Consider the following 27888-nt stretch of genomic DNA (forward strand, 5'->3'; position numbering starts at 1 on the left):
GGGTTTGTATCCACGTCTGTCCAAAATGTCATCATTTCATTTTATCCTATTAGACGGTTGTGTGAAATTGTCACAATTAGCATTTACATTCTTGAGTTATGGACAAAACATGGGTTTGGGCATATTTTGTGAGGTCACATAAGGCCACACTGCTGTTGCTGAGGCATATTTCAGAAAAATGATTGTGAGCAAACATGGACGAGAAGTTAAGAAAACTGGAAAATTTGCATTTCCTTGACAACCGGGCCGACTTGTTCTGTAAAGGAAGACGTGATCCTAAAACGATCTTGTGGTGAGATTGTCTGTTTGGGTCAGAGATGATGAGTCAGCAGTCTGCTGGGACATTTAAAAACACATTACTCTTATTTTTGTTCATGTTCATGATTTGTTTTGATTTTGTTAGTACCCATTTTTTTGTGGGATTCACCAATGATTTCTTATCGTTACTCTTCTCTTCGGTAAGAAAACATTCGACAAGTTCTCTTACCGAAATAGTGAAAAGAGCGCTGGATACTGGATGGCTTAAATACTGCTTTTAGATAACATCAGTACTGCCGCTGAACTTCCTCTTCTCACAGCACATTTCTGGTGGCATGTCTCCAATTCTCAGGATCTGCACAGGGCACAACACCTGTCCTTATATGGTGTTTAGGGGGCGTTACCAATACTCATCACGTAATCAGTGAAGAACCTGATCAGATCAGATTTGGATGGTTATGGCCTTTGGATGCATCCAGAGTTTTGCTCTTTATAGAGAATGAATTGTTTCGTCAGTGACACAACTGGTGATTTTCAACAACCTACTCAGATCTGCTTTGTTTCTCCCCACTAGAACACTGCTCGAGACGCTACTGGCTGAAATTGACAGGAGGCGCTTGTTTATTGGAGGCTTCAACAGGTGGAGGTTGTCATGAAACCTAGTGGAAGTCGAAAAAGTGTCTGGTGCTAAACAGGGCAGCAGAGTTCCTGGTTTCACTGGTTCAAAAAAAGTGTCTGTTAATTATGTGAAAATAAACAAAGAATTAACAGAACACATTTCAGCAGAAGCTCTGCTCTTAAGGCATGAATAGGATATTTAAAGTGTCGAGAGAATTAAACATTTGATACTGGAAAACGTCCAAAGACTTGATCCTAATCATCGGAGCAGCAGGTCCAACATTGAGCCGGTTAAATAAAGAGAATAAAGAGTAAAAAGAGTTTCCACGGTCTACGTTCTGTTGTCCTGCGGTCGTCTCTCCTCCCGTCAGGGAGCGCTGGCGTTCATTTTCTCCTGGCATCCGTCCCACAGGTGGAGCAGTCTGTTGTCCTTGTTGGCGCAGAAGTCGGAGAAGTCCCTGAGCAGGCGGTCGGCCAGCCTCTCGTCCCCCAGCACGCCCGTCCTCCAGGCCTTGGTGAGCATGGTGTTGTAGGCCCAGTAGTAACCGACGCGCTCCTCGCCGCCGTACGGGCCCTGGCTGTTGGATGTGGTGGAGTTTCTGCGCCGGCGCTGCTGCCCGCTCGAGTACTTCCTCTTTGAGTACGGCAGCTGCAGGAACACGGTGCCTGACGGAAGAGAAAGCAGACTGAAGCTCGTCGGCCTCCAGGAAACAGAAGTTTGTTGTTTTTGTGATGTGATGTGACAAACCTGTGACGTGGATGTACTGGGGCTTGTTCTCAGAGGGGAAATTAAAAGCAGAAGCAGAAACCTTGTCATGCACGAAGCCAAATCTGGTAGAAAGAGCACAACATTTACACGTTTGCATGATGTAACTCTGACACTCTGTAATTCACTGTAACATAACATGGTGCTATATCTGTGACTCATTCCGCAGCACAAAAACAAACTGCATGGAAATGCATTATATTTGACAGAGAATGCATTATCACTCAAAATGTTAAGTTTAATTTGAGCTGGTTAGATAACTTGATGATTCCAGCTACAGAGAGAAGGCAATATAATCATCAATGGAGTTCCTTTAAAAAAAAAAAAGAAAAAAAAAAGTTGAAGTGTAAATAAATCTAAGATATCATTTTGTTGAATAGAGCATACTACATCTCATTTTGAAGCCTGCTATGAAATGGTTAATAGTAACTAGTACTACCAACATTTTCACAGGCACTTACAGGCGCTACAGTTAGATTTCATTTTAGTTACACTATGCTGCCATTATCACTTACTGTTGGTAAACAACATAAAGTACAATTACAAAAGAACCAAAACGTATTAGTACACCTGCCGCTAGGTCTCGGCATACATGTTGATAGAGAGCAGGGTCTCTGCTACACACTTCTAATATTCATATTCATAAATGATGATTTAGAGGGTTCATATATTATGGGATTAAACATTCTATGTTTTTTTATCATTTCCATTTTATACCTTTAAACTGATCATAATGCCGTGGCTGTGTAACTGGCAATTGACCCTTTGAGAAGCCTCCTGCTGCTATTCAGTCAAGCTGTCAGAGTTACTATGGAGCCCACACTGTCACTAACTGCACCCACTGAAGGAATATTATCCATGTCTTCTTTTAAACAAAAAAGTGATTTTAGAGAGAAGCAGACAGAAGACGATGAAATGAAGGAACAACTGTGTTCCTGTAAAGCTGGGTAGGTTTTTACTCACTGTTACACTCATTAAACAGCAAAAGCAGCTTGTGTATAGTAAATAGCGTAGCATAGAAAAGCTAACGCTAGTTAACAATGTGCAAACGTACTCTGCTAATGTTAGCTCCACAGGTTTTTACATAAAAACGTAACGTTTTAAAAACGTATATATCTCCTTCCAACCTCTCCGGGTAACGAGTATCACTATCACACGTTTAACCATGACGAGCTCCAAATCCACTAAACTAGCCTGAAGATGAAGAACATCTGAAGCCACTGATGAGAGTCTATGGAGCAGAGCGGGATAGTTGTTGGACCCTGGTTGAAGCTGGACGATGCTACGTTATGATTGGCCAATCTGCTTTCGGGTGGCAGGACTTAGGAAGGGTCAATTATCATGTTAGACAACTAAAAGATGGCTCAGCTACTACGTAAGATAGCTGGGTTGCACTTACAAATGGAATGCCATGAAGGTTCATTAAACTGGTTATGTATCCAAAACTATTCATCACATGAGGTGTGAAGAAAATAAAACTTTTGTTTGCTCAAATGAAATAATCCTTTGAGTGATAATAACGTCTCTACAAACATAATTCCTGTGCTTACAAAGTTCATTTCCTGTTATCAAAATGCCCCATTGTGTCCTTGGGATTGAGACACACATAAAAATATATCATGAAATGCAAAACAACAACAACCTGTAGAGTATGGCCTCCTGAAAGAGCTGCATCCTTTCCCAGTACGTCTCAGGTTCAAACCCTGTTGGATGAGTCCAAACAAACGACAACATGTGACTGAGCTGCTGTACAAGTCACAGACAGGAAGTCAGACGGCTTCTGTACCTTCGAACAGGTTGTCGCAGGCGTTCTTCAGCAGACAGTGGATGTTCAGAGGGATGAAGAGCTGGGCTCTCAGTGGATCTCCGTACAGGTACGACGTCATTGCGAAGGGAACCTCCAGCACAGGGACCAACAGGAAGCCGCAGGAGGCCGCTTTCCTGTGCCACCCTTGAACCTGACGGACGATAACCAATTACAAAACGGCAGTTCAGTGTGTAACTGGACCTGGATTTTTTTCACAGTCTGGGATACGTCAATGATTACCAACAACCTTGATTGTGATGCACTGCATCAAACGCAGCAATGTCCCGACTGGAAACCAGGAAACTAACATGTGTTTGCCACATTGGGCTAACATAAGAAAATGGCTCGATCTGGTGGAAAATAGTAAAAACTACAATTTTCGAAGCCGGGTCTCCAGAATAAAAGGTGGAGGAATCTGTTTGTACACCAACAGTGGCTGGTGTAAGGACGTGACGGTGATTCTGCAGCACTGATCTCCTGATCTGGAATCTTTCATCATGAACTGTAAACCCTTCTGCTCCCCCGTGAGTTCACTTCATTCATTCTGGTCGGTGTTTACGTTCCACCACAGGAGCTCACGCTCGCCTCCAGATACTGTGTGTGGAGTGGACCAACCCGGACTCTTTAGTTATTGTCCTCGGTGACTTTAACAAAGGAAACCTCAGCCATGAACTCCTCGAATACAGACAGTTTAATGTTCAACCAGAGAGGAGAACACTTTAGATCACTGTTACACCTATCACAGCATCCCTCGTGCTGCACTGGGTCTCTCTGACCACGTCATGGTCCATCTGATTCCTGCATACAGGCAGAAATGAAAGCTCTGTAAGCCTGATGTCAGGAAATCAAAGCAGTGGACCAGTAAGTCCAAGGACCAAGTGGGGTCTGAGGCCTCTTGGTGATGGAGCTGATGTTCATCAGGCTCAGCAGAGGATGTACTTCCTGAGGCAGCAGAAGAGTTCCACCTGTCAAAGACAGTGATGGTGCACTTCTACACAGCCATCACTGAGTCCATCCTGCTCCTGCTGCTGATACTTGAATACTACAATACATTTGTAATCTCCTCAACTAGCAGCCAGACAACCAAAACAGTTTGTGTTGTTGCTCCGTGTTTCTTTGTGTTGATACTGAGAGTTTAGGGTGTGATTGAAAAGATTTTGTTGATAGTAAGTGATCAGGAAGTATTCTGGTGTCAGTGCTCAACCGGTTTTACACATCTTTTCAAGGTGTGTCAAAACAACAGATGTAGAAAGTTCTGTGTCTCCACAAATTTGATAAATTGCCTCAAGTGATGCAACGTCAGTCAGCATCTGTTAGAGCTGAAGACTACAAGTTTGAAAGTGGGGGTGTGTCTGAGAAAGAGGTGAGCTCACCAGACCTCTGGCCCGCGGCTCGAGGATTCATTAGCCGCTACTGGCATAACACATCCAAATGTCCAATCAAACTGTCTTGGATCGAGTAGCATTGTGGGTAACGTAAGCACTGGGTTTTGACAAGATTCAGACCGACTCCTTTGAAGCGTAGTACCCTCTCACCGGTTGCCCTCCAGGTAAACACTGTTAGCAGTGTCAGGCGACTCAGCCGCTGCCATGCCGAGAGCCTTGAGGAGACCATCCCTCAATCATAGACATCCTCTGACTTTCAAATTCAGCACCTTTAACTCTCCTCGTGAGTAGGTTCGGCAATCTATTCTGATTTTGTGTCTCTTGACGTGAAGAATTTGACTCACTGACAATTAACCAAAAGAAAAAGACATCTAGATACCATCTCAAAGAGCACTGCAGCAGTGACGGCCATCCAGTGCAGCTTGATCTCAAAGGCAGAGTTGAGGGAGAAGTTTCCGTGGTAATAACAGCTGCACCATTCGGTTCGGTCACTGCGGTTGTTAACGTCCACATCCAGAGTGACCGTCTTCTGCTCCGGGACCGTAGCAGCTGGGGGACAGACAGAGGGAGGGAGAGAGAGGGAGACAGGTGGAGAGACAGGAAGACAGGGAGGCAAAGGAAGCACAAGAAGGGGAGATGGATGGCATGATGGGCAGGCAGGAGGAGTGAGAGCAGGTGGAGAGCGAAGATTACGTCAAGTTAAAACAGCATGAATGTCTGCATTATCCCAGGTTTAATAAAGAGCAATTAGAACAACAAATAAGCTATGAATGCAGCCAGCGTCCAATGAACAACTTCAGCGCCACATTATTCCAGGACACCAGGGGTCAGATAACCAATTGGAAAGCATTCATCTTGCAAAGTTGTTGCTTTAAAGGACGCAAGCATTTCCAAATATGCCGAGGTCAAAAGTGACAAATGAAGCTTTGAGCGGTCGCGTGAAGCAAGAACGGAGCCGAAGAAGAAACGCCGCGTTGTGACGCTGTTTCTGAGAGCGACAGGTGAGGACATTGCACACCACAGCACTACTGAACCACAGCCACTAACACCACAGCATGCACCGAAATACCACACCAACCGATTACTGCTCCTGGATCAGCTACACACTAACCACGCTGCATGCACTAATTGAAAGGGGCGGGGCATCACACGGATCACTCTACAGCTAGAGGTAGGAGACTCTCGTCATGCGCTACACACTGCAGAACACAATGCAGATCTACGGGCCACCCTCAGGAGAGCCGCTGGGTCCAGTGATGTGGTGGATGGACGGTGACAAATATGATGTCATGGAATGTTATATGAGGTGACAGAAGCAGTTCTGTGGTGATAGTAGGAATCCCACCATGTGAGTTGGCAAATGATGAATTTGTTGTAGCTAGAGTTGGAATGGTGAGTGGTGGTTATGTACATGTAGTGCTCATTATTTTTGGTTGATATAACTTTGTTTTGAATTTATGAATTGAATGGTGTTTATTTAGAACATTTAGACATTTGGACAGTAACCATTTTTTTACTAACTGCATTTTCTCACCAATTTACATCAGTGAACAAATTGTCTGGTCTGTGCTTGTTGCAACAAAACCTTGTTTCCAGTGAACCGGGGGCCTCACTTTGTGCCCGGGAGTTACAGCTTACAGAGGAGGCATTAAAACTCTACTTTGCTTCGTCCTGACCTTGTCTCATCGTCTCTGAGCTGATGCTCTGAGGCTGTAAAACTCAACATCAACATACATACAAACTTCAATAAAACAGACTTTCATCTAATGGCTACATTTATTTTTTGGTCACTACCAGGACAATAAACTATACTTCCATGTTCCATGGCTCACTCCTCTCTGCATTGTTTAATCATCTGCCAAAAGCCTAATTATGTTTACTGGCTAATTTTGTCAGTCAAGGGTAACGGCTAACATGTACAGCTAATGATAAAGAGAAAATTTGAGACAGCTTATTTAAAACTCAATCCAGTAATTTAGCATTTTCATGACGTAACATTAGCAACCAAAAACAAAGAGCCGCAGATAGATGTGGATGAATGTTGTATGGAAGCTCGAGGGCTCATTTGAGCGTGCTCAGTTCGTTCCTGGGTCAGGTGAAGGGTGAATAATGGGCCAGGCCAACTGTGTAATGTGTGCATTAATAATCAGCAGCGGCACTGGAACAGCCAATTAGGGTTTCTGTTTGTATGACACTACCTGACCAAGAGCCCGTGAACAAATGCACCCTCTGTGCTTTGTGTGATGTGAAAACTGGACCCAGACAACTCTCTGAAGTACAGACTTGTGATCTGCATCAGACTGGATCAGGTGTGGGCTGGGTGTACCTAGCAGTGCGGCGGCCTGGCTGCGTCCTCCAAAGCTGCGGCTGAAGGAGCTGTGCCTACTTGCGTAGGAGGCCGGCCGGCTGGGCAGCCAGGGCAGGAGGAAGGCAGGGAGGTCGCAGGGTCGCCGCTCCTCCAGCACAAAGGCCACCTCGAACCACTTCCTCTGGAACAGAGCAAAGTCCTCCAGGGCTGCAGCAGACCAGCCTCCAGCCGCCGTGGAGGGAAGCTGGGAGGTCGGGCCTGCAGAGGAGAGGACAGCCAAGATTGTCACAACACACAATGGTTTGCATAGTATTATTTATAGATGTCGTGGCAAACCAGGGGAAACAGCAAAGCCGATCCAACACAGGAGGCGGATCCCAAAGCTCAGGTTGGGGGAGATCAAAGAGGGGGGGCACTGGGCACATGGCATTGGTCACACCAGCAGCCCATCAGGTCATCTGGGTAGGCATCTGTTCACCCAGCATCAAAGCAGCAGCAGAACAGAGGACCGAGCAGGCAACACCACTCGGACTAAAGCGTAGTTTCTACTCACCGTAGTGAAGCCGGCGCGTGTCAGGAAATGACGTAATCAGGGCCGCAAGTGCTTGGTCGTGCACCTCTGAATTTTAGTAACGGCACATGTGACTGTCACAAATAGTTTACTGATAAAAGGACTATTTACCTGACTGCAAATTGTATACAAGGAAGGCCATTTCGTTTTTAGATGAGAGGAGGTATATATATAGTATATATTTTGACTGCCAAATCAAATTGTTTACAGGATATTCACAGATTTTTACAATCCCTCTGCGGCATTGTGGAGGTTGGTTAATGGATTTTGGCCGGTTACACCTACAGTCTATGGGTTACACTCGCTGACTTTTGGATTCTTCACACCGGTGCAGGCAAACCAAACAGATCTCCTTTACTACTGGGGACCAACCGCAAAGACCCGCCTCTCTCACTGGATAGTGGAACATCACCTCCTTGAGAGAAGGATAAAGGCCAAAGACCGCCGACCGGAGGATTCTTCAGTTTAAGCTGGACCCCACTCCGTTTCCCCGAATTCTTTTGGTGTGAATCTTGCCTCCAAGACCCCTGGGTTGCCGCGATACATACAAGTACGAGCATGTGTACCATCCTTCTCTCCCACGATCCTGTAGAAGTAGAATCCGTAGACGAAGGTGCGCATGGCATCTCCAGAAGCGTGGGCCACCACACCTTCATCCAGCATTTTCTACACAAACCAAACACATGGAAGGAAACGGTGCACAGCTCAGCAGATGCAGAAAAGTAGGAAAAAAATTGCCCTGTGGAGTTTTCCTGTTTACCCAACAAGTTATGATTATATGCAGAGTTATTCACCTTAAGGCACTGTGTGTATCCCTCAGCTTTAACAGATGATTGGAATGTGTTTCCATTCTTTTCAGCAGGCCAAAATAAGAACATCCTGACTCCATGTGACATTTTGAGTTAGTAAAAGTAGCATTCAGCATTCTGTAAGCACCACAGCTGTCTCTGAAGAACATTATGTCTTGTTTCTTTGATCTAAACACAAACCAAATTGTAAAAACAAGTTGCCGTTAGGAGCGGGAACATTTCCAGGACAGGAAAAGTGACTTTCTGTCGCTGCTGGTTGCCTGGCAACCTCACAGTGACAATAGGACTCCAGCACAGTTTGGTTAACAATCTAACTGTTTGCCTTCGTTTTCTCTTCCAAAAACGCTAATCCTGGAGGATTGTTTAAAACAATCTGTTTGTTGTCCTGTTGCACTTCTTTTCAGTGATGTTGCTGCATTCCAGGATCCCAGCAACTAAGCCAGTGAGTACAATGTTATTGCATATTGGCATAAGTTGTAATAAATCCTTAAACTCATTATGGAATCTTGCTCACATCTTTCCTTGTTCACATGACACTTTTCTTCAACTTAAATGGAAAGTTGGGACATACAACTCGTACCTGCATGATATCCACAGCCATCCCCTGTGTGGCCACGCCCTCCACATTGTTGACCAGCCAATGAACGACCTCTGCGCTAATAAAGCAGTTGAGCGGGAGGCCTTTCTGCTCCGGCAACAGCTGTACACCTGTCCTGTGATACCAGAGGGCACAGACAACTAAACAAATGCAGAGCCCATCAATTTTACTCTGATTAGGAAAACCTGAAGTGTGCATTTTTAATACATATGTAACTAGAAAAGTGCCTTCAGAAGAGTTGAATCTCACTCAACTGTCCTTTCCCTTACAGTCAAGATAGAGGAGAAGATTAAAAAAAACAACTGAAGAAGTTGTCGACTACTACCAAGGAGTGAGGAGTCAGTAGTCAATGACAGTATTAAACAATACATTACATTACATTACAGTCATTTAGCAGACGCTTTTATCCAAAGCGACTTACAATTCAGTATCTATCTACACACCGTAGACGCAGCTACAGGAGCAATTTTGGGGTTAAGTGTCTTGCTCAAGGACACATTGACATGAGACTAGCAGAGCAGGAGATCGAACCGACGATCCTCTGATTGAAAGGCGGCACTGCTCTCCACTTAGCCACGGTCAACCCACAATATATGTATATATATATATATATATATATATATATATATATATATATATATATATACATATACATATATATACACACACACACACACACACATATATGCATGTAATTATCTTACAACATATATAACCCTAATCCAATGGAAAACCAAGCGTATTGCATGTATAATATAATGATAGACAAAAGGAAAACCTATACATAACAAAGGTATATCTTAAATTATCTTAACAAATGTTTAAATGAATATAAAATGCATGTACATATGTACACATACTGGTTATAGTAGCCACATGAAAGATTCTGCTGGGGCAACTGGTTTTCTGTGTGTCAAATCAGCAAAAGCCAGAAGTCTGCGTGGATGTGTAAATGATTTGTGAGCCACTGTAACCCAAACGCACACAGCGACGACTCTTACGTGGGATGTTTGATGGCCTCCAGGATCTCCATGAGTGTTGGGGAAGAGGACAGAGAAAGGGCTCCCGCTGCAGACTGCCCACTGTGGACAGATATCACCAGTCAGGTTACTGTTTAAGCAGATTATCCAAAATTCATCATCAAGTTATTATCAGAAATTCTCATTGGTTCTCAGTTTCAGACCATTTAACAGTACATTTTAACAGAGTAAAACGTTTTAATACAAATATATGTAAGACACTATTTAGCTTTGATATGGTGTCCATGTTTAAAGTGTCCTGTAATCCTTTACATTAGCATTAGCATTTTTTCCCAGCAGTACAATAACTAAAAGGCCACCTGGTGTCTGAGGTGCTGCTGCTGGCTGTAGTCTCTCCTGCAGGCTGTGCTGCTCCAGCTGTCACTGCTGGCTGGACTCCTTTATCTGCAACCTCGCTGGCTTCAGCAGGCAACTGCACAGTTAAAAGTACTTCACTCAATTTGCTGTTGCATTTCAGCAAAGAGCACATTAATGTGCTCTTCATCCATGCCATGCGCGTGGTTGTATTTGTCCAGGGTTGAGATATCTGACTTGGAGATTTCCGCCGCCACACCTATACAGTGGAGGTGAACTGAATTGTGCTTGTGCTGCATGGAAATAACATTTAAAAGTGGATCTTTTTCAGAAACCGTGTTGCTGATAATCCACAGAGAAACGGTCTTTATGTGTCTCCTATGATTTATCCAGAGTACAAGACACACCATTTGTGAAAAAGACACATTTACCGTTGAATTTTTAAATACTGTGAGCACCACGTATAAAATCCCTCTCTCCTTCATTGTATAGTGAGGCAGAACCCTCAGAGACAAATATCTCTAAACATGGATAAATGAATACAAAAGTCTGAATGAGTAGATCACAGTGGAAGGACGTGAAGAAAACGTGTCTGTTTGAAACAGACTTTTTACCAACCAAGTCCTCATACCATGTAAGGAAGCTGGGTCCAGTTGTGTTACAGAACGTTAGTTACACCAGGACCACACTACGTGTATTGATTTTAGGATTTAGGCCGTTCAGTCACTGAACGTCGTATATTGAGGGACGTATTTTTATGATTTTAGTTTCATTCAACTGGTTAAGATCATATTCAGGAGATGATATGGAACATAAGACCCCTGGTTATTTATGTCCTTGTATAATTCTAACAATATCCAGGTTTCTACATCTGACAATCACTATGATTGATTGATGATATGATTTTGTACTGAGGCAAAGGTATTATCAGCAGCTTACATGACTTTAACTTATAGACTTCATGACCACGGCTGCAGTCAAACAGTGTTTTTTTGCTAACTGAATGAATTGACCCAGAAGTATCCGAGTGTCAGCCATGATTAGAGGTGATGGAATTCTCTAAATGTTAAGGAAAGATGCTTCAACCTTTCCTTTCTCATCTCCTTTAAAATAGATTACAATAACCCGTCCTTTACCAAAGGAAAGGAGATAATGCTGTCCCACAATTCTTTGCGGCAGCAACATTTAAAGTGACGCACCATTTAGACGTCAGTATCATCTGCTGCTGCGTGGTGTAAGTGCAGTCAGACTCCCTTAACAGCGCGGTTGTCTTTTCCTAAGTCCTTATGAATTCTCCTTCATGTCTTTCCTTGTCCTCATGACGTTTTTCATCGAGCTCAAAAAAAAATAGTTAAGGAAACACATTGGACGGGACATATTCTATGATCCAATTTTTACTTAATTCCTATAAACTACCCAATATACAGCATACAGTGCACACTTTGCCTACAGGATGCTCAGATTTCAAATTTTAAAAGCTGTTTAGATATTTTGACATCTAATAGCATTAAAGGGACAATTCACGCCAAAATCAAAAATACATGTTTGGCCTCTTACCTGTATGCTATTCATCAATCTAGATAATTTTGGTGTGAGTTGCCGAGTGCCGGAGATGTCAGCCGTAGAGATGTCTGCCTTCTCCTCAATATAATGGGACTAAATGACTCTCGGCTTGTGGGGCTCAAAACGCCAAAAAAAAATACTTTTGAAGAACTCGACAGCAAAGTCTCTTTCCAGAAATCATGAGCAGGTTACTCGAGATAATCCAAATCCCTTTGTTTTGAGCGGAAAACTAAAGAATTAAACGGTAACTAAAATGTCTTCTGCAAATACAGATAATACCTAATCATGAAAGACCTCATCTGTTGTCACCTCAGTGCGACTTTGCATGATGTTAGGATTTTTGTCAGGGCATCACACCTCACTGAATAAGTTGTATGCCTAAATTCTTCAAGCTGTGGGGAACTGCAAACAGCTTAAATCATCACAAATGTATAGATACATGTGATCCTGGTGTGAGAGCTGACAGTGTCACTACCTACCAGCAGCTACTACAGCACTGGGGACAAAGTACAAACACACTACAAGTAAAAACATCATGTGACTACCACACAGAGTGGTTATGCACACCATGCACATGCAGCAATGCAGAGTGAGTTAGAGGAGCGGAGGCACATGTGGACACACACACACACAACAGGGACCGCGTTACTGACCTGAGAGTGATAGATGTAGGAGGAGCGAGGGCTACGTATAAAATCCAAAATAAAGGCAGCGTCCTGTCAGCACACAGGAAGAACATAACCCAGGATCAAACACCCAAAGCCCAGCAACAGGAACAGAACAGAGCAGGACAGAGCAAAACAGAACAGAACAGAGCAAAACAGAACAAAACAGAACAGAACAGAACAGAACAGAACACAGGGTACAAATGCAGATGGAAGGAGACACATGAGCAAAAGCACCACACCACAGCACCAGCAAAGAAGAACCATTTTATCCCAGTATTTGTTGCAGAGTAAAATACACTCAGATGTGTCTGCAAAAGCCAAGTGCCTGAAGCAAAACTATTTATTCTGATCCGCACACAGCACGGATGCTCACCTTGCGGGGGCTGTCCACATATGTGGGAGCTGTGGCAACGCTTGAGGGCTCACTGACGGCTGTTGATGGCTTCGCCTGCTGCTGCTCCTCCAGACACCTGGGAGGAAGCACAAAGAGTGCAGTTCAAACTGATATTCATGGCTCCGTCGCTAACAACACGACAGCCTGCGGTGCCAGAGGGACACTCACTTTTGGTTCTGCTCCATCTCCAGTAAGGCCGATAAAGCCGATGTGCCTTTTTTGCCCTGTGGGGGCACCACAGGCTCTGTGGGGTACGAGGGGAGAGGACTGGTGACCTGCAGTCCTTTCATCGGTGTGCCCTTCTGCTATGTGAACACCAGAGTGAAAGGAACAGAGGGAAGTGTCCATTTCAGCATCTTATTAGTTATGAATATTATATTCCATTTTTGCCAATAGATACCCCAAAATTCTACAGTCTATATATATATTTACATAAATGTGTGTAGATAAAGATAATCCTTCAGCAAAATAGCTCCTGTTAGTGTTATATTATCATATATTATGTTATTGGGTTGTTATTAGTCATGCATTTTAATGGTACTGCTGTAGGTGTTAAGGATGGATATATTTTCTGTTAGGTAGTAAATACAGCTTAAAAAGTACAACAGTAGTAGAGTAGAAGTGTAAAGTAGCAAAACAAAAAACTACAAGTCGAGTCAGAAAATGCAAAACAGCTTAAAGACAATAAATGTATTAAATTTACAAAATGATTACTTCAGCACAAGCATCTGGTGCATTGGTATTAAAACATAGCAATGACAGGTAAGTTCAAACAGCAAACTGTAAAAGGTGTTGTCATGAAATGATGTAGACTAGGAGAGCCTCACTCTGATGATCCGATCGGAGCGGTGGCGACGGCGAATGCGGTTCAGGCCCTCCAGGAAGCGGATGAAGCCATCCAGGAGGACCCAGTCCCCGCTGCCACTTGCTCCCTCCCCATAAACATCCCAGTGCCCCTCCCCGTCTGCCACCCGCCTAGCTCCTCCGGCTGGCAGCAGGAGGAAGCGAGTCCTCCAGAACTTCAGAGAGTCGATCAAACTGTGGAGGCAGAAGAAAGGCATAGCTAATGATGCTCTGACAAAGTGTTTATGAGAGAGTTAACTCACTCAAACACTCACAACTCAACAGCCGATCACATGTTTGGTTTGTGTGTACCTGAAGTCCTCCGAGCCTGCAGAGCAGATGTACTGGTCCAGGTAGTTCCACTTGTATTCCTCCAGTCTCTCATGGCCAAACTCCACCCAGCAGGACACAAAGTGAGCGTCAGAATGTGGTGGACACAGGCTGTAGGTGTACTGGATCTGTGCTGACTCGTACGGGTACCTAAAACACACAGGTCATGATCATTACCTATGTGTAACATCAGGCTGCTTTACCAACTTTGCAAAAACTAAATGTAACAAATACATACAGAGATATAATTTACTGAATTATATGATTAGAATAGTAAATGGTACACCAGAAACTTGGTAAAACATCTTCTAAATTAACAGAAATTACAAATCAAGTGTAACCCTTTTTAATGCAGCAACAAATTGGTCAAAGTAGTATATAATGTATAAAGTGTATAAGCATAGAACTGAATTGAATAGATCGGCCTCATCATCCCTGATATCTAATCCATCTAATTCTATTCAGTCAGTATCGGCCCAATATCCCATCTCTGAATCCATTGACACAGGAGTTGCTGCTGTTTTAAAGGCAGGGTTGGTATTTTTCTTCTTCCTCTTTCATTCGAGCCTTTGTGTAATTATTGGACGGGTACTGTGGGTACTAACAATAGCCGTGTTCGTGGTTTACGTTCATTGAGATAATCTGGGGGGAGGGTCTTAGGAGGGAGGCCCTTAGGAGGGAGGCCTGAAGGGACGGGCTTTTAGGAGCTAGTGCTGCTACTTTCATTGGAGAAGAGTTGGCAACTCTGGGCATTTTTTAATCTAGCATCCTCTTGGTAGTTCCTCAAGATTACCAGCCCTGACTTTTAAGGGCTAGTTGGGGCAGCAGCAAAACAGGTGTACTCAGGTGTACTGAGGGGTACTCACTTCGGCAGGTAGCGAGTGACGGTGATGATCTTGTCTTTGAGGCAAACCTTATGGAAGGTCCGGCCCATACTGAGCCAGTAAACTGTCTCCACCTCCTCTGCTCGACGCAGAGAGACCAAACCTGAAAGCCCAAGAAGACAGAGGACACATTCAGTCACCATGGGTCTGTTGATGTTTTCTAACATGTCATTTAAAAGCTGCGGAAAGGCACTGTGTGAAATAACTACCTTTGAGAATCAGTGGCTACAACAATGAATAATTTGATTTCAGTCATACTTAATAATCACAAACTATCTCTGAGAAATGATGTATGATTACAATTTGATGTGAGAATACAGTGGACAATCACAAAATGATTATATTTAGAAACAAAACAAATGATATGAAACATGAATTTACCTCTCGAGTAAAGAGGACTGCTGCCAAGTGGTGGGGCCACAATGGGCTGTGGCTTCCTGGTGTTGGTTTGGACGATGATCTGGTAGCCCTGCATTAACCTCTGACAGATAAACTCCTCAAACACCTGGGACGCACTCATCACTGGGGCTTCGTCTTCCCGCCTGAGAAACAGATGAGCGCATAGTCTGATGCTCTGATTCGCTCAATGCTGCTCAGGTAATTTATACTCAAAGGAATTTGTGATATGAAATGTTGCTGCTGGTGGACTACTTCTCCAGGAGGAAAGCATCTTTTTAATTTGGCGAAACACACACGTATATATATATATATATATATATATATATATATATATATATGCAGACTATATCTATTGGCAGAAATGGAATATCATTTTCATAACTATGCTTTAAATTTATTAACTGTAAATGAAAAGATCAAGAAAAGGGACGGTGCATATTTCAGCCCCAAAGTGTCCCAACATTTTGACCATTTTTTCTCTTCTCTAATCAAAGAGATCATTTTAGTAACAAAATCAACCATAAACTGTGATAGTGAGGGGGACATGTCTCCCAGATCCTTAGTGTAAATGACGCTCTCGGGCATGTGAATTTCTGGACAGCTGTTGAGTGTCTTAGCCAGTTCTGTCTTAGCGAGCACCAAGTGACCGACTACAGACAGTTCTACTCTGAAGACGGTGTGTTGCCTACCTCTCCAGGTCGCTGTGCGGCAGCAGGTCGTAGCAGCCTTCCGTGTAGTCGTTCTGTAGCGCCTGGCGGTCGGGGAAGTAGTCGGTGGTGAGGGGCAGGCAGGCCGGCGTGGTCAGAGATTTCCAGTCCACACCCACTGTGCAGCAGAAGCTGGGCACTGTGGGGGGCGCAGACAGCAGCAGGGCTTCAGGAGCACCCACACCATACACACACACACACACACACACACACACACACACACACACACACACACACGCAGACAAAAAAAAAATCCCCACAACAAAGACAAATGCATGTACCCAGAGTGGAGAGGTACATGTGTGTGGGGGGTGGGGGATATACAGAGGAAGGGGTAAGTAAAGAGAGGAAGGGAGAGGATGAAGACATGAAGATGGAAGAGAAGGAGTGAAGATGACGATACAAACAAACAGACAAAAAGAAAGTAGAAGAGAGGGGAAGAAAAAACAGAACGTGTTACTTTTACTGGCCTTGTTGCCCCCCGCTGGTGATTCCTGAGGGCCTGTGGTTGTAGCGCAGTGATCAGACATGCAGATTGTGGCCCTGTGACAGTCTGTGATCGCCATCACTCACAAGGAAGAAGTGGAAAAATGTGCCCTGAGCTCAGCAAAGGTGTGAACTGTAGAGTGACTGTGAGTGAATTTAAGCATAGAAATCACAACAGGCAAACATACATAGAGAGCACAAACTCTTAAATACTGTGTGCAAGAGAGACTTGTTTGATAGAAGCACCAATTTACAGTCAATCAAGAGAAATATACTTTGCATACCGCCATGCAGGAATGAGATATACAAGGCTTTTTGAGTGCAAACAGGTCATGGTGAAGGAAAATGATGGCAGTGCTAATTAATCGGAGGAATTTAATATTTCATCATGAGAATTAAGATCCAACAGAAGGCCCAGAGAAATAGAAAGAAAAGAGTGGGACAGAGACAGTGAGGATACAGAGGGAGGAGGAGGGGTAACCCCAAACCACATGACCTGTAAGAGTCCTTTATACCTGCGACCCCTGGAGACAGACGCCCAGAGAAACCTGCCCGCCAAAGCTGAATAAGCCCTCACAGGTCAAAGACACCTCTGAAGGTTTATTGGCATTATCACTTTGGTGATTTACACCATCAACCCGATCCTGAGGTATGACTGCATGACAATGTTTGACGACTTAGCAATTGACACATTTTCGTTTTAGTAGGGGTAAGATGGACTCACTTGGATCGGCACCACTGACGGAAAAGTCTTGAAAAGTGGAGCCGCGGTTGGCGAGAGTTCCTGTACAGAGATTACAATATCTTAATGCATTAAGATGTATTGTTGAAACCCAAAGATATTTCATTTACTATCATGTATGACAAAGGAAAGCAGCAAATCCTCATGTTTGAGAAGATGGAACCTGAATATTTCTGGCATTTTTGCTTGAGAAATGACTGAAACAATTGATCTAGTCACAATAGTTAGCAACTCGTTTCTTTGTATGAATTAATTGATGAATCTTTGTCTCTCCTTTACTATACATAGCTTTCCCTTTTTCAACTGAACATGGCTCCATCCTCATTTTATTTCTTAAAGGATAAAGCTGGCGTTCTTCTGTATTTTTCTTATTGTCAAAGAATTCCAGGACCCAGACCAGCAATGCTTAAGTCCGTCTCTCAATACTCTCTCACTTTCCTACTCTGTCTCTCAACATAAAACCCAGTGGTTCCTCCTGAAGACATACATCTTCGAAAACAGTTCATAAATATATAGTTTCAAAGTGTAATTTTCTAAAACAGAATATAGAATATCGCCAACATCGATATCTATGTCTTCAATACTTCATTGGAAAAGCGACTAAAGACGCTGATGCGCCACAAGGGTGAAAATACTCAGTATGCTTCAGGAGAACAGTGTTTTCAAGTAGACTTATCACCACTGTTGTTGCTCCCTGGACTTCCAGTCAACTCTTCCATCCCTCCTCCAACGTAAAGGCCGTTCTCGCCTGCATGCCTAGAGGCCGTTCGCCTGAAACAAAGAGATAAATAACAAGCATTCATCTCGTCGTCTGCGCTTCAAGATGCATTTCTTAACAAGGAAAACTTTTATTCCAGTGGCAGGTGTCTAACCTTCCAGTGGCCTCGTGATAGGCCAGCTCCAGCAGCTCAGCGGAGGTGTGGGCGGGATCTCTCTGCTGGCTGCCCTGCAGTTCGGCCATGTTCTGTCTGGTCTGGTGATGGATCTGGATTGCCTCTCCAGAAGGACCTGAAGAACAACAGTGCACATACAGTCTGATGCTTGGACAACCGGCAGCATTGCAGTGTTCATTTGATTGGTAATCTTCCCATTAGCTTTTGATTGTTCTTGTGTGGCAGCACTCGAGAGATCGGGTTAGGCTTAGGTCTGTCAAGTCTGAAGACTTGGAAAAATCTGCAATTTGCTGAAATGGCAAACACATTGTCATTAACGTACAAATGTATGAATCCAAATGCTCTACCTGAAGTAGATCGAACACTTGGATATTAATTAGGAATTAGAAATGTGATATTCGTATTCCAGTATGAACAGGAGGAACGGTTTTAATGTACATATGGGCATGCAAGCATTGTTTTAAGACAGACTTATATATACGATCGCTTTGGAAGTGGCAGTTTGTGGTGCCGCTGAACTTTACCCACTCATATCAATGAGTATAAGTTAAATACCACCTCTCTGTGTAACAGAATACAGTTCAACGCCACAAACTATTTCATCCAAAGGGATCATCAATACAAGAATAACAACTCACACATTTACTAGGTTCACTAAATTACTAAAAAAAGCTGTGTGTCCCCTCACCGACAGGGAAGGTGTGCATCCACCGCCGCCGGTTGGAGGTGAGCTTCATGGGCATTCTGGACGGGGTGAAGGGGTTTATGAGGGCTCTCTGAGGGGTGTAACCTCCTGGACGGATGTGCAAAGTGGACTCAGCGCTTCCCACTGTGAACCTGCCCGGGGCACTGGAGTCCCGCTGAGAGTCCATCATCTTCTCCAACAACTCTGAACAACAGAAAAACAAAATAAGACAAGATGAATGGAATGGAGGAGGGTCTCTAAGTGTTAGCATTTTCTCTTCAAGGGATGGTTTGGATTTTTTGGAGGAGGTACCTCTGGTGCTGGTGTATCCGAGGGAGCTGCTGACTTCATACTGGGCGGGAGGCATGCGGGGTATGAGCAGCATGTTGGACACGGGGCCCAGACTATCATCAGAGGCCAGGCTGCCTCCAGAGCGAACGGGAGGAGACACGCCTATGCCTGCACTGACGTCCACCGAGCCCCAGCTCTTCCTCACACTCGTCTCTTTGTCTCGACTCATCCTGAAAGAAACACAGTCAATAGTCAAGCAACTTTGAGTTGTAACTCGCCAAATCACAACAGCAGGTCTAGACTGTACTCGTTAATTTACAGTGACCCAACATTCTCCCACAAGCAAGCACTTTGGTGCGACGGCGGCAAGGAAAAACTCCCCTTTAACAGGAAGAAACCTCGGGCTGGACCAGGCTCTCGGTGGGCGCCCATGTGTCTTGACAGGTTCAACGGACTACTGTTCAACGGGAAGGAAGGTCCACAAGGTTTACTAGAAAGGATAGCTCTGTCCTCCATGTTTAAGAGACATTTAAAGTAAGCATGCAAGATTCTGAACAGGATTAAGGATCATTTGAGCCCTGAATGTACTTGTCCTGGCCCTGAATCTTTTTGCTGCTTTGTTTTTCTAAGTATGCTATATGTGTTTTATGTGGTGCTTTTGTGAAACATTGAAGCTAGGAACCCATTAGAAATGACATTCAAATTATTAATGGGATTTTCCTGGTTAAATAAAGGATAAATACATTCTTCAAGTAGTTTAGTGTTGTGCAAGCAGTCAGCTACCTGAAGTTGGTGCTCCTCTGAATCCGTGAAGGACCAGGAAGTCTGAACACCTGAGCATCATGGGCGTCGTAGTCCACCTGAATAGGCAGGCTGTTTTCAGAGTCCTTTGGCACACAGAGAGCTGGAAGAGGATTAGGATTATTAGGATTCATCCTCTGGGCTCCATAAATATCTGTACCATATTTATATTGTACACACATAATCGTCACATAATGTTGTGACGACATTTCACAAAAATCCAAGAATGTCACACAATAACACAAACAAACTAACACGGGAGCAGTAGACCAGCAACTCCTGTGTTCTACGGGGCGAAATTACTGTTTTTGCCAAGTCAAGTCTTGTGGCTTTGAAGAGAGCATAGATGGAAATAAAAAATTGTCTGGAAATGGATGTCTGACAGCAAGGTAAAGCGGTGAAAATATTCTAAATGTAGCATACACGTAAAGTGATTTTTTAATTCCTTTAGATGTCTAAAATGTGTTTTGCTGCTGCCCCCGCCCACAGCAGAACATTGTTTTGCTCCCATGCTGGTACACCGGTCTGTTTTTTCAAGCTGGGGGCGTGCCGACCTCCAGCTGCTGTAGGTAAAATCTTTGGCATATTTCATGGCAATCCTTCCAAATGTTGAAAATCCAAAGCTTACATTCATTTATGTCTGTGCAAGTCTTATTCAATCCAGTGGTTGCTGTAGTCTAGACCAAAGTGGTCAAACGACTGACTGACAGACCGAAATTGCCATCCATAGCATGCTTTAAAATGAAGTCATTATGGAATTGATGATTCAAGAAATTAGAAAGAGCTCTGGTACCCCTTATTCAACCAAAATGGAAGGGTTCCGTTCTGGCCTGCACACTTAATACAATGACCCAATAAATAAATTGGTTCGAAACCTGAAACGTTGGTTCACAGCATATATATATATATCTGTCACAGAACAAAAGCTTGCAGGTAATCAACGCCAATCACAATCTTGCTACTACTGTTTACTTCCATTGGGCTGGTTCTCTAGATATCACAAAGGTTCCAAAAATGAACAGAACCACGTCAAGAACCAGAGCTGGTTTGGTGGAAAAGGGGTGAGAGAGATAAAAGGTCACAACTTACTGTGCTCCTTGCTGCTCTTGAACTTCTCAGCGTGAAGCTAGAAGAAAAGTCATTGTAATGAGATGTTAAAACGTACAGAAAATGTCAATTTTAAGTCAAACAACAATGCTACAGTAAAAATGTGAATGCACCTTGCGGCCAGCCAGTTTGATTCGAGGGGTGAAGGAACTGCAAGAGTTCTGACTTTTGGAGGTGTAGAAGCTACAGGCGTGAAAGACAAAGAAGCAAGCAAGATATAAAACCCATCAATTTCACCTTTGCAGAAATGTTTTATTATATTTATCATTCTTGTTGTTATCTCTGCCAGCAGAATCATGTGATCGGTCATGTGTGTGTGTGTGTGTGTGTGTGTGTGTGTGTGTGTGTGTGTGTGTGTGCGTCCCTGCGTCCATGAGTGCGTGTCTGTCCACGGCTTATCTCGCTTTCTGCTGCAGCAAACTATAATATTTGGGGTTCCCAGTTATGGCTGCATGCTCAAGGGTCACTCGTGATTGTGTTGACTTACACTTTCTCAAAAAAACTTGTATTACCTGTTTTTTTACAGTCATTGACTGCCTGCTGCCTGCTGACTCCTTACCCGATAGTGATAACACAGCTGAGTGCATCTCCAGGCCCCCCAGCAACTACTCTGCGCCCATAGTAAGTGGAAAACTGTTTGCGGTGTGTTTGGCTAACAGCTAACGCAACTACCAGTGCGCACACTGCAGTTCCCCCAACGCAACTCAGCGGCTGTTATGCAGGCAGACAGCTTGGTGAATTTCATTTTGTTTTTGGCAAGATTGTATGACGTGTCTTATTCGACAACCTGAACCGATTGCCTGCATACATCGCCGCTTGTTTCTGAATTTGACGCCTTACAGCCCATTGGTGTCCAGATGGAGAGTTTGAGAGTGTATTCATTCAATTACACAAAACAGCATTGGATGTTACAGAACACACCTGGCGGAGATCTGCCTTCTACTGAGTGCAACATTCTAGTTTTACCTGTGGTTGATCCAGTGAGGAAGGTTATAGTCGTCTCCCACACGAGAGTCTCCAGGTGTCACCCTGTTGTGCAGCTACAGAGAGTAATGACCATCAGAAACCAACAGGTACAGTATGTGGCCTAATGCACCCAAAGAGACTTACACTCTGAATGTGTTACCTTGAATAAGGGTACTGCGTGCAATGGCTGCTCCCCCATGCACACCAAGTCTACCCCAATACCTAAAGAGAGAAAAATATGTGTCAACATACCAACATCGTTAACTTCATGCAATGAACCTTTAATTCTCGGTCAAACAGATCTGATCAGTTTGAAGTTCCATTTGCACACTGACCGTTGTCAATCATACGCTGTTTGGTGAGAATCATAAGCAGACGGTCGACCTCAAACACTCCCACCCCGGGTGTGATGACCACTGACATCTGGCCGGTGCGGTCAAAGTTACGGTTGATGTAGTGCTTGTCAAACACTGTGGGAGACAAAGTGATTGACAGCTTCTCTTCTCGTGTTTAGTGACCTGCGAAAGACTAACTTTTGATATGAAAGAACAGGTTGACCATTTCACAAGCCGATATGTTCCAAAGTGTTTTCACTGCATAATCCCCTCTATCTGAGACTAACCATCCACTGCAGATCAACAAGGAAGCACTTTCTGGGGAAATAATAAGTGGAATATTCAGGGTTCCAACTTTTTTCTCAAGATCATTATCCAGGACTTTTCCAGGACATTTTCAGGGACAGTCTACTACTCACACTAATGTGTTCCTTGCAATGGAAGCCTGATTTAAAAGAAGTGCAGTCTATAGCACAATGCTAGTATTTAGCCAGTATTTAACGCCTGTTTCAGGCTCTCATTCGTTGTTTGGATCAAGGCTTCCCATTCATCATCATCCAACTCCACAACATAACCTAAACACTGTGGTCCATAAACTGCCATTTCAACGTTAATATGACCTTAAACATAACTTAGCCCTTTCAGATGGTAATGTTGTCTGTTTTGGGGAGCTCTGATAGCAAGCAAAATAGGAGAATTGTTGAAATAATTTATTAGGTAATTCTACTTTTCTCTCTGTTTTCAATGACAACAAATCCTACATTTATTTAACTTTAGGTACCTAAATAAATCTGCTATAATTCAAATCGTTTCTTTTTTTTCCGAGAGCAGCTCTATTCCAGTATTAGTCGATTTACCATTGAAGGAAAGGTTAATGGCCTCCAGGTAGTTTCCTTGAGCAGCAGTTGAGTTGTAACCAAGAGGAAATCCATCTGGCATAAATAAAACACAAGACACAACAGGCAAGATTTGAATTTACAAAACACACCTGATCAAGAGATCTATTCATCAGCCAAACACTCGACTCATTCCCTACCTGCTTCTTTCAGCCGCACCAGGACAGGATACTGAATGAAGAGCTTCTTGATAGTGACCAGTAGTGATGTCCACTCATCCCGTCTCTCATTCTGAGCCACGACCCTGATCACAAAACAGTTACACTTTAACCGATATTGATATTTTTTAGGCGTCTAAAAAACGTCCACAGCAGTATATTACTTTGCCTCCGTGCTGCTACTCCTGTCTGTTTCTATAAACTGAGGGCGAGCCGACCGCCATCTACTGTAGGTAAGTACCGTCAAGAGACCTCTGTCCTCCAGACAGTAATTCAGATTAACCTACGATTAGATATCAAATTAAAAGCTATGAACAGCAACTATAGCTACCTGTAAAAGTCTTCATAAAAACGTCCCTCGTGATCCTGTCTGATGGACCCTCTCAGAATCTCAGGGAATTCATCTGAGGAAAATGATTTTTGTATTAATGAAAAATGTATCAATTTGCATCACAACTCACTGTGAAAACACAGGAAACAGACTCACCAATAGTTTTGGCATTGTAGAATGTACGGGAGAAAAGTACAACTGTCACCTCATGACTGCAGTTCTTCTCCTGTTTTAACATTAAAAACACTGTTTTTGTTTTATATGTTTTACAACAAAAGCCAACCCCCCCCAAAACAAATCACAAACCTTCCACTTGGCGAAAAGGTCAGACAGGAAACCATTTACAGCCTTCTCAAAGTAGAGATCACCTGAGAGCAAAACATTCTCGTAAGACATTGTCAAGAGAGCCTTCATGTCACTGAAAAACAAACACAAACATGCTCACAACAAATCAGAGAGGTCCAACTCACCATAGATGTCAAAGTCCCACATCTCACAGCTCATCTGGATAAAGATGTACACCATTGCAGATGTGGATCTGAACACCACCTGTGTCACAAGGTCACAATAAATGAATGATGAATAACATGAATAAATACTAGAGTGACCATTTGATAGCAGCCTTTAAAAGCCAAAGGGAGTCAGGTGCAGGTGCTCATGGGAAAAGTTCACTTGTGATCCGTGAATATCGGTAATATATGTACTTGTGGTAAAAAGGAGATATGCAGTTCAAACACACACCCCCCCACCACTGCAGCCCAAACTCACATAATGTGTTGAATGCAGCATAAGTTAGGGTGCACTGCACTATATGGACAAAAAAGAGAAATACTGCTTGTCCGGATTATTATGTGTCATTTATTTACATGTTTCATATCTGTCATTGTATTTCAAGCTGTGGTTATAATTAGAGATGCAGTGATACTGATATCGGGGCAATACTGACTCTGAAAGTGGGGTTGAACTATATACTATACTATTTATACTATATACATTCATTAGTGAACGATCAATTCTGGTTCAAGTTTTGCTTCATTCGATATGTAATCCCTGTTCATTTTAAAGTTCACGCTACGCTCACACTGTAAACCTTAGTGCTCTATTCAGATTTTTTGTTCAGATCCAATTTTTTAAAATGTGGCCAATGTCAGATTCCTGAACTGACCCGCGTGCACAAAAGAACAACAACAAAGACTTGGATCAGCAGCTCTTGTGCTGAAGTGTGAGTGGATGTGAAGCCAGCAGTGGTGGGATCGTGTCCATGTTTGTATTCACAGAGTGAATTCTGATCTAGAGTGAAAGGTTGCACGGTTCAGACTTAGTTCTTGTTGCATAGAATCAGACCTGTATCTCATTTAGGACCACATATAGAAGTGGCCCACATCAGAGGTGAAAAGATCCGATTCCATGTGACATGCACACAAAAAAAATCAGATTCAGGCCTTCAGTCTGAATGTAGCCTAGTAACAATACAATTCTGTGGTAAACTTTTAACTTACACTAAGTTCCAATATCAATGTTGCATGAAAACTTCAACTACATGTGCTGCTGCACTGTCGGGTCATTTCAGCATCTGCTTCCAACACTGCTCTTACCCTGGTTTCCTCACTGATGTACCCACAGGTCACTTTCTCTCCCTTCACCCAGAGTTCACTGGCCTGGGCTCTGGGGAATGAATAAAACATTATGAGTATGCAAAAAGCAAAGGGCAGCTGACATTTAAACAACGTCCTCATCTATGGAAATGTACACTTTCTTTTCTAACTGGAAGAAAGTTCCAGCAGCATAACTGGGTCCTTTGTGTGCTTTTTTAACCTTACATAATGAATGTCATAGAAAAACGTGCGTACGTGTTGATTTATTCCACATTCAAGTCATTCTAAATGCATTTCTGCAAATGGAGTGTAGAGAATAGAATGAATGCTTATTAGTACCTGATTCCTGCAAACTCCACTTTCTGCGTCACATAAGCACATGTGCTCACCTGGAATAAAGATTGTAACAGTTGAGTCCTCAACAACTGTGTTGTTACACATTATACGCAGACACATAAACCTCCACATTATCCTACCAGACTCTTCTTTAGTCTCCACATGTCTCCTCTGCCGATGTACTGGTCCTTGAACGTCAGCTCCACCAGGTCCAGAGATACATCCTGCGAGGAAAAATGAAACTATGAGAGATTCTGTTCAACTGGCAAATGGTGAAGACGCTAAAGGGTCATAGCGAACATACCTTTGGGTCGACAATGTTAACAATGACGTCCTGGTAGGCACGCAGCTTGAAGGCTTGTGCTACAGTCTGGTCCACACTGATTGTCTCTAGATAAGAACAAAATATCCATCATGAGTGAACAGGCAAGGCAACCATCACAAACTTTTGCATCAAATAGTGAATGGACTTCATAAAAATCTTGTCCCGTTGCCTGTTTATAGAGATAACATTTTCTGTAATACTTTTGTTTCAGCTCTATACTCTATATTAATTCTTAATGTTGGAATACATTAATTATTATTAGATTAATTATAACTCTTGAAATATAGTTAACATAATGAAGTTACCTTTCTGAAGGTCCTCCTTCAGGCTCTTCACTTGCAGCAGGAGAGGACTGGGGATTTCCACAGAAACAATAGCAGATTACAGGCTCAGCAGTGTAACAGTATGTGATGGACGGAAAGCTACGAAGCTCACCTGTATTCATCGGTGGGGTGTGCGATCTCGATTATATCCCTCAGACTGACTTGAGGGAAAACTTTTGGGTTGACAACCAACTCATCATCTGCTCCAAGGACAAGTTCATTTGTAAGACAATCTCATGGAAATCAAACCTTTCAATAGAGAAATATGAATGTGCATGAATTGCGAGATATTGCTTACCACTTCCACCAAAACCTTTCTTGTGCAGCACGAGCTTGTATGACTTATTGGTTTTCATCGTGAACCAGCTGCGGATTCACATCAGTAGTTAATGTGGGACTTCTCAAAGTGTCAAACTTACACGTGAGCTTTGGTACGTATTTTTCTCTATTATCGTCGTGTCATTCCTACACTCCAGGCTGCGATACACTTGATTCATTTATCACACAGCGGTGTAGGTAACTTTAGATGTTTATGTAGAAAGAAGTGAGCTAGGCTAACTAATCCGAAAGTTACATTTTGACTGAAATGAAGTTGTGAAACTGATGTAACGTTCCTTAATTAAGCTTCCCGTTGAGCCACACTAATAATGAACGTTCTCTCTATCACACAGACCTACAATACATTCAAGAGGTACAACGCTTTACTTATACTAACTTACTACTAAATAATAGATTGGTAGGAACAGGTGAACACACATAGAATAAATACAGCAGTACCGAAGCAGTCTGTCCGCAACAACTCAAACTCCTAGCAGCTCTCACTGTCATGGGATGTTGACATAATGCTAGCCTCGCATGTGTCAAATTTGGGACAATTTACAGCTACTGGACTAAATTAATTAACACCAGATCCAACGTTACAATAACTGCTTGCAATGAAAATACATTCATATAGTTGAAATAAGCTCGAGCCACCGTTTTGAGGAGGAAATAGAAAGCCGTTTGCTAGCCAGAACTAACCTAGCTCACACCGGCCCCGTACTTCCGCCAAAACATGGACATGTGTGATGTGATTGGTTGCGGGCGGTTCAGAGAGTCTTTGCGAAGTGAGAGGGTTCACTCCTCTTATTTCTATCTTCACTTATTTTTAGACTAAATGTTTTATTATTTATTATTTTATTATATATATATATATTGTATGTTTTATTTCTGTTTTATGCAGAATACCTACGAATTTCCCGAAATTCCACACAATGTATTTAAATTGTATATATGTACTTGAATTCCTGGTCATACTTCAATTGAGATCAAGCATAAACTAATACAATGTGATGTAAATATGTCATTCATCAAGCCTTTGTGCACATTCAATGTTT

At 43.0% G+C, this 27888-nt stretch overlaps 1 protein-coding gene across 10 annotated transcripts; it reads right to left on the reverse strand.

Moving 5' to 3' along the window:
• Positions 1 to 856: 856 nt before the first annotated feature.
• Positions 857 to 27558, reverse strand: depdc5 (DEP domain containing 5, GATOR1 subcomplex subunit). Of its 10 annotated transcripts, none has more exons than XM_068738252.1 (43): positions 27533 to 27558; positions 26811 to 26878; positions 26625 to 26712; positions 26495 to 26541; positions 26169 to 26254; positions 26005 to 26088; positions 25868 to 25917; positions 25529 to 25598; positions 24404 to 24482; positions 24240 to 24301; positions 24090 to 24159; positions 23934 to 24006; positions 23585 to 23688; positions 23406 to 23480; positions 22549 to 22683; positions 22374 to 22435; positions 22214 to 22287; positions 21361 to 21430; positions 21230 to 21266; positions 20123 to 20243; positions 19361 to 19569; positions 19052 to 19252; positions 18343 to 18478; positions 18150 to 18241; positions 17453 to 17512; positions 16225 to 16408; positions 15518 to 15678; positions 15119 to 15239; positions 14235 to 14402; positions 13907 to 14117; positions 13248 to 13384; positions 13059 to 13155; positions 12671 to 12733; positions 10460 to 10572; positions 10122 to 10202; positions 9103 to 9235; positions 8280 to 8379; positions 7161 to 7400; positions 5214 to 5383; positions 3429 to 3600; positions 3285 to 3345; positions 1625 to 1707; positions 857 to 1542 (listed from the first exon to the last, which is right to left on the reverse strand). In XM_068738252.1, the coding sequence occupies exons 2-43, from the start codon at positions 26866 to 26868 to the stop codon at positions 1244 to 1246; spliced, it is 4737 nt and encodes a 1578-aa protein (XP_068594353.1). In that variant the 5' UTR covers positions 26869 to 26878; positions 27533 to 27558; the 3' UTR covers positions 857 to 1243. The 10 variants fall into 10 exon arrangements, 9 of the variants coding, with proteins under 9 accessions (XP_068594353.1, XP_068594351.1, XP_068594355.1 ...); XM_068738250.1 differs by having other exon boundaries at positions 27290 to 27544; XM_068738254.1 differs by having other exon boundaries at positions 16225 to 16381; positions 26811 to 27544.
• Positions 27559 to 27888: the final 330 nt, after the last annotated feature.

This window comes from Cebidichthys violaceus, unplaced genomic scaffold (genome assembly GCF_023349555.1).
Source record: "Cebidichthys violaceus isolate CVI_PGR_0920_01 unplaced genomic scaffold, fCebVio1.0.p SCAF_8, whole genome shotgun sequence".
Lineage (NCBI taxonomy): Eukaryota > Metazoa > Chordata > Actinopteri > Perciformes > Stichaeidae > Cebidichthys > Cebidichthys violaceus.